At 45.3% G+C, this 13143-nt stretch overlaps 1 protein-coding gene across 4 annotated transcripts in view; it reads left to right on the plus strand.

Moving 5' to 3' along the window:
- The first annotated feature begins 435 nt into the window (after window positions 1–435).
- NPAS2 (neuronal PAS domain protein 2) overlaps window positions 436–13143 on the plus strand; it is a 103301-nt gene continuing 90593 nt past the window's right edge. For 2 of the 4 annotated variants that reach the window (XM_079309517.1, XM_079309518.1), the window contains exon 1: window positions 438–1417. In XM_079309517.1, the coding sequence (XP_079165643.1) occupies window positions 1110–1417 (308 nt within the window). In that variant the 5' untranslated portion in view covers window positions 438–1109. Of the gene's footprint in view, window positions 1418–13143 lie in introns of all 4 variants that reach the window. The other 2 variants (XM_079309520.1, XM_079309519.1) reach the window with 2 other exon arrangements.

Here is a 13143-nt window from a genome sequence, read left to right on the forward strand (position 1 = left end):
GCAGGGCACGGGATCACCCCCGAGCGGGGCCGAGCGGGGAGGGCGGCCCGGCCGCAGAGCGGAGCTGTGCGGGGTCCCGCAGGCTCGCCCCGGGAGCCGGGCCCGGCACCGGGCGCAGTCCGGCCGGCGGGGGCTCCCGGGGTCAGGATACCGGGGCGGCCGCCGGTGCAGAGCGCGGATATCGCTACAGACATATGTAAACGTGGGCACGCCGGGGTGCGCTGGCGGCGGCGGTGTGAAACCATCCTTGATGCGGGGCTGGCTCTTTGGTTGAGCTTTTTTTTTCCCCCTGCTTCCCCTTTCGTTCTCTTTCCAGCTTCTCCTTTTCTTGGATCCTCGCCTGTCTCCTCCCACAGAACGAGAGAGAGAGAGAGAGAAAAAAAAAGGTCACGTATGTTTGGAAAAATATGTAGGTCAGTGGAACATTCCCTGCACTTGTGCACAGGAGCCGGGGCGGGAGAGCTCCTCCGCAGCCCTCTCGCTCCCCACCGCCCCAGCCCGGCCCTCCCGGCGCCCACCGCGGGTAGGGGGGCGCCGAGCGCCGGGCTCCCTTTCCCCCTCCCTGCCCTATTTTGAGCAACAGCCTCGCGTTTGCGCTCCCCCCGGCCCTCACCCTCCCCAGGTCCCCCCGCTCCCTGCCGGAGAAGGCGACGAGCGGCGGAGGAAGCCGGCGCGGGAGATCTCCTGCCGCCGACGCCGCGGCTGCGCCCATGGGCGCGGGGCGCGGGGCGCGCCCCCGCAGCGCCGCCGGCTGAGGGCGCGGGGCGGTGGCCCGGCGGCGGGGGCAGGCGAGGGGAGGCGGCGGCGGGCGGCGATGAAGGGCCGGCGGAGAGGATGCCCCCGCCTCGCCCGCCGGGCTCCAACTTCGCGGAGAACTATCGGCCCCGCAGCCCCCGCTCCCGCCCTGCCTCTCCAGGCCGCGCGTCCAACTTAATGCCCCAGCGGGAGCCCCAGCCAGCAGCCCCCCCGGCCCCCGGCCTCCGCACCCCCCCGCAGCAGCCCGGGCTCCCGGCGGCCTCCCGGTGCCGGCGGAGCCCCTGGCCCCGGCGCGCGTGGGTCCCGCGGCGCCCGGGGCGGCGGCAGCGCGGCATGCGGCGGCCCCGCGCACCATGAGACAGGGCACCGGCACCGGCACCGGCGGCAGGCAGGAGGCGGGCAGCATCCCCGGCTCCTCGTCGGCGAGGAAGAGTTTGCCGGCTCCCGAGGCCGGCCTCTTGCGCGGCTGGAGCAGCGGCGGCCGCTGCCGCAACGGCACCGGGAGGCACCGGAAAAGCGGCGGCATCCAGCTCGGCGGCACCGGCACCGGCGGTTCCCGCGCCCAGGTGGCCACCGCGGACAGCAGCAGCAGCAGCAGCAGCAGCGGCGGCGGCGGCGGCTGGGGCTTCCCCGCCGCGCTCCCGCAGCACCGGCACCCCAGGTAACGCGCGGCCGTGCGGCCCCGACCCTGCTCCGTCCCGTGGGGCGCCCACCCGCGACACCCGCCCGCCCGGGGCACCCCCGCGGGATGCTCGGCCACGCGTGACCCCGCGGCTCGGCCGGGGTCACTCCGCGGTGCCCCACGCTCTGCGGGGCTGGCGGGCGCGCCCGGTGCTGCGGGGCCGCGGGAAAGTTTCCGCGGGGAGCGCGGTTATGTGCGGCGTGTCTGTCCCGGCCAGGCTGGCGGGTTCCTCCGTTTGGAAAAATAAGTTGCCCCCGGAGCAGTTCCCCCTCCCCATCTCGTGTTGGTGTGGTTGGACGTTTCCTGACTTTGGGGGTTCATATGGGCTAGACTGGAACAGGGTCTGCCATGCGACCGGGCGGTGTTTGCTCAAGGAAAACTTGCAGTAGGACCGTGGGGTTTTTGAATGGGCGAGAGCCGCTGGGGGCGCGGAGGTTGTGTGGTGCTGGGAGAGCCCTGCTGCGGCAGCAGCCTGCGCAGAGCTCCCGCGTGTTCCTTCCGCGCGTGGAACGGGGCGAACTTCAAACCCACGGCAGCACCGGGCTGCCACCGAGGGTGCCGTGCTGTTTTCCTCCGTGGTCACTAGCCTGATTTGTCAATTAACAGGCACGCTCATCCAGAAACTTTGCTCCGTACTCCTTAGCTGTCTGCAGGATGGCAGCTTACTTTCACTCAAGTGACTCAGAAATAATTAGCGGTTATAAGCGTTACAGCCAGCAGAGGAACTTGGATTTTTTCATGGCACTAAACCTCCAGAAGGGCTGTAGGGCTCTCTCCGATGGGCAGAGCCAACCTGAGCATTCAGTTCAACAAGTGGTTGCCTCTTGAAGTGGAAAATTATCTCATTTACCCCAGTGTGAGATGTTAATGCACTAAACTGTGGGTTTAGTTTGTTTGGTGGTACTAAATAATTAGAGTTCGCGTTGTCCAGACATAGCCAGCTCATCCACTGATCCACGTCTGATTCTGAGAGCTGCTGGCTCGTGGAGGGCCCAATCCTGTGTACATTTCAGAATATGGACACAGGGTTGCTCTGCAGAGATGGGCAGGAGTATTTGGAGAATGTGATTGCCAAACTGTACATTATTTCTGAAGATGTGAAAATGAAGGTTTTCCAAAACAAGGTATCAGCGTGATTCCCCAAGCTGGCAGCACTTCTGTGCCCTGCACCAAAGCCTGGAGACAGTGGGCTTGCCTAAATTAGTTTTCCCTCACAAATAAAGGTGCCTTGCTGCATGTTTGTAGGGTTGAATTCACAGACTATACTTTGCAGAATTGCGATTTTTTTTTTTTTGCCCAGATTCCTACCCTGAAGCATATGAGAGCCCTTGAAGGAGTTGTTTTCTCATCATAGACAGCAATGTTGTCTACAGTTAAAATTAGCTAGTGCTTTCTAGTACAATGCTCTGCTGTCAGGTGCTTATGCATTTGCTTAGCTTAAACCTAGGCTGATATTTTACAGGCTGAGTTTCTGCTGAAGACAGACTGTCTTTGGGAAGTTTCAGATTAAATGGTTTGGTTATTTCTGAGATCATGGTAAGAAGAAAACCTGTTATTTGACCACATATTTTATGAAGATGGTTTAGATATACATCCCAATACGTATATGCATTAGGGATGATCTATCTGGGAATCTGAATTTTTTTGCTATGGTACGAAACACTTTCTTTGAGACTTGCATTCTTGTGGGATTGTGCTTTGGAGCAGGGGAAAGATATTTGGCTTGGAATCAGTCCTGTCATGGAGGTGTGCCTTATGTTAAGCCTCTGAGAATCTTCCAGAATTTCTCTCCAGTATAATTTTATCACAATGCTCAGGGCATGTGCTCTTGGGAGAGGTATTGTTGAGGGCTTGACCAGTGCACTCACTGAAGATCTCTCAGCACAAGGCATGCTGAACATCCCAGCACTGTTAGGAGCTGAGCAACTGCTCCTCTTCCTGGGAAGGATGAGAGCACTCCTGTTGGTGGCTGAATGGACTTTCCCCCCAGTTATTCTTCCAAGGTGTTGCTTCTACAGTGAGCACAGGAGGGAGAATTGAAGACTTTCTCAACTGTGTGCCATGGAAGGGTGGAGGAGGAAAACTCTAATTCACTTGCATGGTGACAAGAAATTGTGGGACTAGAACTGTCCCACTTCTGAGAAGAAGTACTGGTGATAGATACATGGTGAAATTGAAGAGCAGAGGATTGAGACAAAGGATTTTGGGGTCACAGATGACACATCTTGGGAACAAGGTGCAGGGAATTGTAAATAGAGGTGGTAAACCCAGGCCAAGAAAAAGAATGGTGGGAAGAAAGAAATTGACACTTGCTGTGTACAGGGACAGCAGATCTGAACATGCACAAGGAGTAGTTTCCAGTCTTTCAATAACCAGGGCGTAGTACTACTCCTGCTTTTTCATCCTTCTCATTTTCCTCCCCACACTGCCTGCTGTGTGTTTCACCCCCTGCCTCTGCTCCTTTGCCTCTCCCCTGGATTGGTAAATGTCATACAGTTAAAAGTAACAGTCAAATATATATTTTATGTGGATTTAATTGCTTTTCTTTCTGTCTTAGATGAAGTTAGGTAACTTCCATCTGTGTTCATAGTTTTGTGTCTAGGCTCTTAGGACAGATGCACTTGAATTGCAGATTTTTAGAGGGATCATTATCTGTATAAAAAAATAATTTTCCTGGATTTGGCTTAACTGTCTGTCGATCCTTGGTCTAAATAAAACTTCTTGAATAGGTAGGCTGAGGCCATTCAAATATTTGTATTTTAGCTAATTTAATTCAGTCAGTCATCTGCATCAACTGATAGACTGATTTTATGAGTCTGACTACTGAAGTTTGAAAAGGAAACACTGTGTAATAGCATCTAAGCAGAATGCATAGATGCTGGTGAGTTTATTTATGCAGTGCTGCTTTTGGTATTGCTGGTTTTTGGGAGAGATTCAAGTCATTGTGACATGCTATGGGAAACAGAATATATATATATGTATATGTATATATAACAGTGTATTGCCAGCTGAATTCAGCAGTACAAGATATGCAGGGCAGGAAAGGCAAGGGGAGGACAAGGGATGCAGGTCATGTAGGCTCATGCTCTGAATAAGGAGCTGAGAAGCTGCAGATGTGGTTCATTCTCTGCTCCCTGCATTTATCTTTTGGTGGCTTGGGGATGTTGGCAGATTAGATTGAGGGATTTAGGGAATGGCTTTCTTGGCCTCATCCACATAAATTCGATGTACATTTTGGGGATGGAGGGATAAATACTGGTTTTTATGTTTCTCTTCCTGTGTCTCTCCCCCTGAAGGCAAACCATGAGGCACAGTTCAGTCCAACCAAAATGTTGGTTTTAATTGCACACTTCTGTTCTTTTATCCAAGGACCATGGCAGAAATCAGTGTTTATTGCAGGTTGTCTGCCACATTTGGGAAGAATAGTCTTATGCATCTCCAATTCTAGTTTTAATTCTGCTCCAGTCTGAAAATCCACCTGTGATTTCAGAAAAACAAAGCTCTCACCAAACTTAGGTCACTGGTGAGCTTGGACCTTTGTTACTAGGAAGTACAATTGCCATCCTATAATACCAATATTATAGTACTCCATCTGCCTGCTGTTTCTTGTCCTCTCCTTTACCTGCAAGCCCTTTGAGGCAATGCCATCTCTTTCTCCTGTGTCTTTGTGGCAGGTAGCATGCCTTGAGCAGCAAGGTCCTCCAAAAATGACTGTGTAAATGGTGGTAACAGGGTGGTTATTTAAGCTTCTTCTGCTTGGGCACAAGTCTGTATAAAACAGCTGGACTTCTGCTGGCCTGATTAGACAGAAGGTGTTTTTCAGCCGTTTTACTACCATTCTTAGGGATCTGCATAAAATAGAAGCTTTCTAGCCAAGTGGAATGATGATATGGGAAAAAAAAAAATCTAGAGGGCATGTATGTACATTTGAGATCAGAACTGAAATTTGGAAGTTCAGGTATGAAACCTCTCATTTCAAAGAGTACGGGAAGTGCTGGCATGACAGAATGTCATCTGCTGGGACAATTCAATCACTCTTTCTCCTTGAGTATCTTCATATTGTATAAATGTAATATGCATGTCAGTTTGAAAATAAATAGAAGAAAATATATCTATAATCATAGAAATTAATTGCTACGGATCACTGAAGATGGCAAAGCTTAGGCAAAATCTTCCATGGACAACTCAGAAAAAAAAAATCAATGCAATATGCAGATGTGATTTAAAAACCAAAGAGAAATAGAACATTGAGATTTGTTTTTTAAAGGATGGAAAATAATAAAAAAATAACCCTCATTATTTCAGTGTAGCAGTTGTAGTGTGCTATATCTTCAGTGTTCTGTGCTGTTGATTCCCCTACGTCAGAGATGGATAATGGCAAGGGAGAAGGTGTGTAGGGACATAGCAAAGGTGATCAGAGAAACAGAGACTCCTATCTCAGGACTGACAATTCTGATAAAGTGATGCAACAAACATCTGTAAAATTAAGCAAAGCATGGAAAAGGCAAACCAGGAATGAGTGATCACAGCAACAGCAGCAGAGGGCACTGGGTGAAGCAGGTAGTTACAGGAATGGAAACGAAAGGAGATGGCTCTTCACATGGCATGGTCAGATTGCTGAGCTCCTCACCACAGGATGTGGATGCTGAGAGGTTACATCAGCTAATGAGGTGACTGGATGAGTTCATGGAAGAGAAACCCATCAAGGGCTATTAAATTTAAAACCACTGCCTCTGGCATAGGAAGTTTTGAGCTGCGTATTTTGGAAGCTTGGTGAGTATCCTGAAGAAATAGCACCATTGGTTTGCCTTGTTCTTGTACTTGCCCCTCAGCACCTGTGTCTGGCCATGGCTGAGAGGGGCTGCAGAGCCAGGTGATCTCCCTGTGTCTGCTCTGCAAAATGAAGAGGGCCAGCATCTGGTCCCTCTCAGTGCCCAAGGCCAAGGTGCTACTGGTGGCTTGTACCTTCCCTGCTCAGGCTGGCCCCATTCCAGCACATCTGCACATCTGCCAGGGCTGGCTTAGAGGAGCTGGTCCAAAGAAGAGCCGAGGCACAGTCCAGAAATGTACCCCAAAAAGCTGCTTGAGTGCCCTCCCTGGTGTCCTGTTGTGGAGCTGTGCATTCATGGTGGGGATTGTCTTCTTGGGTTCAAGTAGGTCCCAAAAGCAGTTTGTTCACAGGAGCAATCCCGCCTGAGGGCATTGAATAATGAGATACAGTGCCTGGCTGAAGAAGTCCTGCTGGGAGACTGTAATATTGCTGCATGCCTGCCCCCTGACACAGGCTTGCCCTGCCTTCCCTGCTGCCCTGTGTCAGGGAGAGGGTTTGGGCCAAGGGGGCCATCTCCCCTGATGAGATGACCAGGGAAGCATCATGACCACGATTTGCTGTGGTTTGAGTTTCATCTGTCTCTTCAAGACCAGGCTTTGACTTTCTGAGCAGAGAATGAGAGGACTGGGAATTAAGTTTCTTCAGCAATTCACTGCATTAAAGCACTGGTTAAAACAAAAGTGTTGTGTTGACTGCTGTTTACCAAACCAGACAACTTGCTTAATCATCTGAAAGGCAGATCTTAAAGCCATGAATTACATTTATGATGGCTGTGCTAAACCAAGGGTTGTATTACTGTTCACTTAAGCACAGTGTATTAAAACACAGCTCACACTGATGGTATTTTGCTGGCTTTTGGATGAGGTCTGTTGCTATTTAAACAACAAGCACCAATCCCAAACTCAGCAATGTTTTAAGTCCTTCTGATCATTTCTTAAAATTCCCAGATGCTAACTGATACAGAAGCTCCAGTGCAGCACTTAATGGAGCTCACAACTGCCTAGCTGTATATTTTTGGGCTACCTTATGTAATAAAATGGCAGGCCCTTGCACTGCCTGCACAAACAAGGTTGCATAAGCAGCCTGGGGAAACAACCGGAGCTCCAAGAGCCCTCCTGAATCCTGCACGTCTTGTTTGATCTCATTTAACATTATTTAATAAGCAGTGTTAACCTTTTCCTCTCTTCCCCCCCCCCCCCCCCCCCAAGTTATCTGGAACCAGTGATACTGATTTAATTTCATGCACAGACCTCTCTTTTTAGAGAAGTCATCAAACTTTCCAGTCAATTGAGCAGCCTGATGTCTGGGTAGCCTTGAATTTTCTGTAATCAGCACTCAATCTAGTTAAAAATAAAAAGACATTAAAAACAAAGCCTTGAACAGGAAAGTACTTGTTTTTCACTCTCATTTCTAATTTGGTAACCATTCTTAAAGTTCATTACCATGGTTTGTTCTATCAAGGGATAAACAATTTATTATTCAAGCAGCTTTGGGGTTTTTCCTTTAAAAACAGACAATACTATTCAACCATTGGGAAGAAAACCAGCACAAGAAAATTGTAATCAGTTTTTTTTTTTTAAACAGGCTTGCAGATGGCAATGAATTTCTTTAAGCATAATATTAGCCCCACAAACAGTAATAATTGAGTTTGATTATTTATTATCCTTTTATCATTGATAAGCAGACCTGACTGTTTTTTCCTGGATTCCCTCTTCTAGGTGTGTCATATTTTTAAGCTGGAGAACAATTTTAATAAGGCAGCTTCCACCTGTAATCTCTAAATCAACAGGTGGATGTAACCATGTAAAACCTGAGCATTCCTGGTTATCTGATTGAATCAGCGGCTGAATAAATCTGACTTTGAACATGTCCTGGAATTATTGGTTTGGGTGGGACACCTCTCATTAAACTTCATGGGAGGATTGACATATTTCCCATATTATGCATAAGAATGGTATGCTTGCAAAATCTAGTCAGTAATAAATGCTGCATGCAATGTGATCAGCTAGAGATAGGATATTTCTCCGTTATTTCTAATTCTCGTACAAAATATCTGCATTGGTGTTTTTATTGGTAATTCTATGGATTTTACTTGTGGTATTTTGTCTGTTCCTGGTTTTGACATATAAAACAGGAAAAAGTTTTAAATTGGAGGCTTTGCATTAAGCATACCCACCTTCCAGTTACACTTCCAGTGAGGGTTCCTTTAGTTTATAATTTATAAAGGAGAAGACAGCTATATGATTTCTACATGGACCATTAAGGCCACTGTTTACTTAGGCAAAATCTTCATCCTGTTCATCAGACAAACAGTGAGTTGTTATAATTTGCTTTATCTTTGGCTACGAAGATGAGAAGAATATTTTATTCTCCAATCTACTTTTTTCATGCTTTCTTTTCCATGTAGTAATACAATATTTGGGAAAGATAGTTTCACATAAACAGCCTAATCAAAGAATAGTTCTGTAAGGCAGCTGGGTGCATTTCCAACAATTTCAGCAAGAGCAAAACTGATGAAAAATAAATAGGTCACTCATAGTCATTCCTGTATTTATATTTTTTTTATAAGAAGGACTAAAGAATCTTTTTTTTTCTGGGCTGTCACTGAAGTCGATGGAAGCTTTGCTGGAATAATTCTGGGCCTTTAATTTGATTGTTTGTAGAGTGGCAGCAGTCGTATTTTTCATCTTTTTTCTTTCTTTCCAACACAAAGGACCTTATTGTCAGCTGATGCAGACTGATGTAACTCAGCTCGTTGTAGCAATTGCCTGGCTTCTAGCATCCATATTTATTCACAAATGCATCATCTTTTTCAACAACATAATATCTTGATATATCTTGCTGTTATTTAAATATAAGAAATGAAGCTGCATGTGGTACATGTCCTGCTGTCCTCATTAAGGCAAAACTCCCACTGAAATCAGGGAGAGTTTGGCTGACAGAGAATTACTGACTCAAGCTTGTGAAAGGTCTAAATTATCTCACTTTCTGGGTTTGATTTTTTTTTTTTTATTTAATTTTAAATATTTATCTCTAACTCTTCCTCTCCTTTTACATTTCTGGTTTTGAATCTTTAGCTTCTTTTACTAGGATCCTTTTTTTCTTTTGACTTCTCTCAGGTCTTAGGACTTTCTACTTTCCACCTTGCCCTCCCCTCCTTTCTTCTCTCCTCTTACTGTCTCACACTTGCTTTCAGTCTGTTATTCTCACCTTCACTGACTACAGCACAGTAAAACGTTGATATACATCATACATGTTTCCAGGAATTTCATTTAGCCCCCTTCTATGTACAGGTGCTTATTTTAAAGTACTTGCCTTAGGGCAAAGCAGCAGTTTGTAAGATTGGTGATCCAGGCAGAGATTTATTTGCAAAATATTCATCTCAGTAATCCTTCCTCTTCTTCTGGGTAGAATCTTAGCATTTCCTCTGAAGTACTGATGCAGGGTTTCAGCAGTAAATTGAGTTTTGGACTGATAAAATAAATATTTGGCAGTCAGAAAAAAAATATACTTGCAGATTTTGAAGTCTGTGTAAAAGGGGTTTTGTTGAGGGTGACAAAACTGGAAATCTCCAGAGAAATGGGTTTTATTCCTAATTCTTCTTCTGTGCAATGTTACGAGCTTAGACCACATACATAATGCTTTCTGTGCATCACTTCTCTGATCTGTAAACTAGGGCAGCTTTACAGAGTATTGTAGGGTATGAACAATTCTGCCAGTCATAACCAGGTGTCAGAGGGGGGCACGAAGCAGGGGGCTCTGGGATGCTAAATATGCCATTGGCAGGAAGAGCAGCTACAGTAAGGGGGTTTTGGGTGGTGATCCACCTCTGTGTATTGTTGTTTTCTTGCAAGTCTGACTGAAAGCTGTGTTCTGTTTCAGAAGACCTAATTCATGCTTGTAAAATAAATAGTAGATGAATGGCTTCTTAATGTATAGTGTAGCATTTCAAGCACTAAAGTTATCAGTTTACTGCATCTCAGCATCTGGATCCCTGCAGTCATACTTCTTAAAGTAAAAGACATAACATTAAATTCACTTATTCTCCCTTAAACAAGCAAACACATTTTCTCTTATGGGAATGATAAAAAATAATTTTTCACGGTGCCCAGTTGCCTGTTATTCTGGCAAATCTAAAATTAATCAAAAACTGTGGTCTATATATAGAGAGTGACAGTTAAAGAAGCATTTCTTCCTTGATGCAATTTCTATTTGATTTTCTTAAAACCTCCTCTTCCAGAGACCCATTTCAACCATGTCTGAACAATAGATTTATTGTTGTCAACTGAATGAGAAATTTGATAAAGATAGCTTTTCTATTTCCATTAAAGAATAGATGATTTTTCAGAAGACTGAAGGATACAAGTTCAATTTTTAAGTTTGAATTTCACATTTCATTTGACTAGTCTATAATATATATATTTTCAAAGTCCTAATTGGCATTAGACTTGCTATATTTCTCTGCATATTTTTTCTCACCATATTTTTTCAAGTATGAAACTGTTAGAGGGTCATTGTTCTGGTATATGAAAGAGGGCTGACATTCTTTGTAAGTTGTGAGTGTTTAAATATTCCTCTATGCAAATTTTCCCCTTTAATGAAAAAGTTTAGAGAGACATCTTAAAAAAAATTCTTTCACAGTGTTGAAAAATGCAGGCTACATTCATTCCAAATCTATGCTATCCAGTGGTGCAGGGTGATGACACATTTCAAATTTGCTACTGTATAATTAAGAGGGGATTCCATATAGGACATGTAAGCATAAAAATTGGGTATGGCTCTTGATAATACTGCTGGTTTTGCTGCTGAATTCTTCAGTGGTTTTGTTAGAGTGTATAATCAGTTACACTTGTGCTGATTTAATCAATTATTCTTGTGCACAAACAAACAAACAAACACACACACACACAAAACCCAGCTAATTTCAGACTGTCTTTGAAACACCAGAACTAGAGATTTCACTTATAATGAAAGAAAATATTATTTTCAAGCCTCTAGAATGATTTTAAAAATGGCAAAGATATATTTGGGAACTATCATACTTTTGGGTATCAGCAGCTGTATATCCTTATGCAAAAGTGCATTTGGCTGAAAGACCAATTCATAAATATTGTGTTTGAAGATTGCAGCAAGCTTTCATATTTGCAAGAGATAATGTAAAATGTGCCACATTTTTTTTTGTTCACTCCAAGAAGTTTGAGTTTAAACAGCTTGGTTTCCCAAATCTAATGAATAATGGCCAACAAGCAAAAGTATCCATGGCTTCTTGAATCATGGAGACCATTCTGTCTGTGGAAGCAGAAAGGTCAGCGTGCTGTGGTCAGTTTGAACACCCTCCTGCGTACTGCCAAGCTGTGAAGTGGCTTGGAGGTGGAAGATGCCAGTAAATAACTTGACACTGGCACTCCATGACTTCACATCTTGTGGTCTATGAGCTTCCAGGCAAGCAGCAGCCTGCTCCTAGCTGCACTGCTTGGAGAAACCAAGGGAGTTGGGGGAACAGGAACGTCTCATTTTTCTGCTGGAAAGCGATTCTATTTTTTTCCTTTTTTGTAGTCCTCCTCTGCCTTGATCTGCTGTTTGGGGAAGTGAGGGGTGTAGCGGGGGAGGTAAGACTTATCTTTGATCTGATGGCTCCTTTCCTTCTGGGCTGCTCTCCAGGAAAAACTTTTTCCCCCTTTGGGACACAGTGCTTTTCATGGCAGAGGCTCTGCAAACAGGAGTGCTGTGGATGCTCCTGACTTTCCCTGACATGCTTTTGACATTTTAGCACGAATTCAGCAGAGCAGCTTGATTCAGGTAAACTCTTAAGCACATGCTTTTCATTACTCAGAATTTCATCTGAGTTTCTTTCCTGAATGTGGAAAGACTTAAGCACTTATGTAGGGGCTCCATTAGGTCTCCAGTCTGACTCATGTACAGAGCAGCAAGGATGGGTTGGATGGAAAGGGAGCAGTCATCACAGCAGCTGTGAAGTAAAATGTACTGTCTGAAAATCAGTACAAAGGGGCCTTGTTCTTATGGAAGGTTGCTTTTTGTCTGTATATGGTCTCAAGAAGAGGAGCAGGCCTGAACTTTCTGCTTTCATCTACCCATTCGTTCCTCTGTTTCTTCTTATTTTGAATTATTCTGCATGTAGTTTGGATGATGTGAAGTGGGTTTATAATTAGAATTTTTTGGTTGCTCTGCAACCTCATGTTTGTCAGTTTTAAGATTCACCCATCTGGCACCCAAGAAGAGGACAGTGTTCTTTGGCAGAATACTTTTGGCTATCTGCATGTGAAGATGGTGCTGTATGCTAAGTCCTCTGAGGATTTCTCACGTCATATCAGCCACAGAAGGTTTCTGAAATTTAAGTATTTGTCAGCAGTGAACACATACCCAAACCTTTTGGCTCTTTGTAACTACTTCATTCATGAAAAATGTTTGTTCACAGTTTTGTGTGCAGTGCTTAAACTGACTCAGGCACTGATGTAACCTTTCTCGCTTCTTTTGAGGATCTGAATTATGAATCTAGATTAATGTTTTGCAACACAGTGGAGGAAAGAGAAAGGCACTGCAGAAAGAGCTCAGAAATGGTTCTGCAGATCTTGGCTGTTTTTAAACATCTTTGCTGACACTAGCCATGTAAAGGCACAGTTGTAACTTCCTCTAAAAGGTGTGTGTTGTGTGCAGGTACTTTACTGGCAAGCTAAACTCTTACTCTGAGTAGAACGAGCTATCCCAGCAAAAAATTGTTTCAGGGGAGTATAGTAGAGTTGGCAGAAAGATGCTTCCTACATAGGGTTCACTGAAGGTTCTTTCACATTCCTCACTGACAGTGTCCCCCAAAATTTTAAATACAGACTACACCTGAATAGAATATGGCTAATGG

Source organism: Erithacus rubecula, assembly GCF_903797595.1.
Source record: "Erithacus rubecula genome assembly, chromosome: 1".
NCBI lineage: Eukaryota > Metazoa > Chordata > Aves > Passeriformes > Muscicapidae > Erithacus > Erithacus rubecula.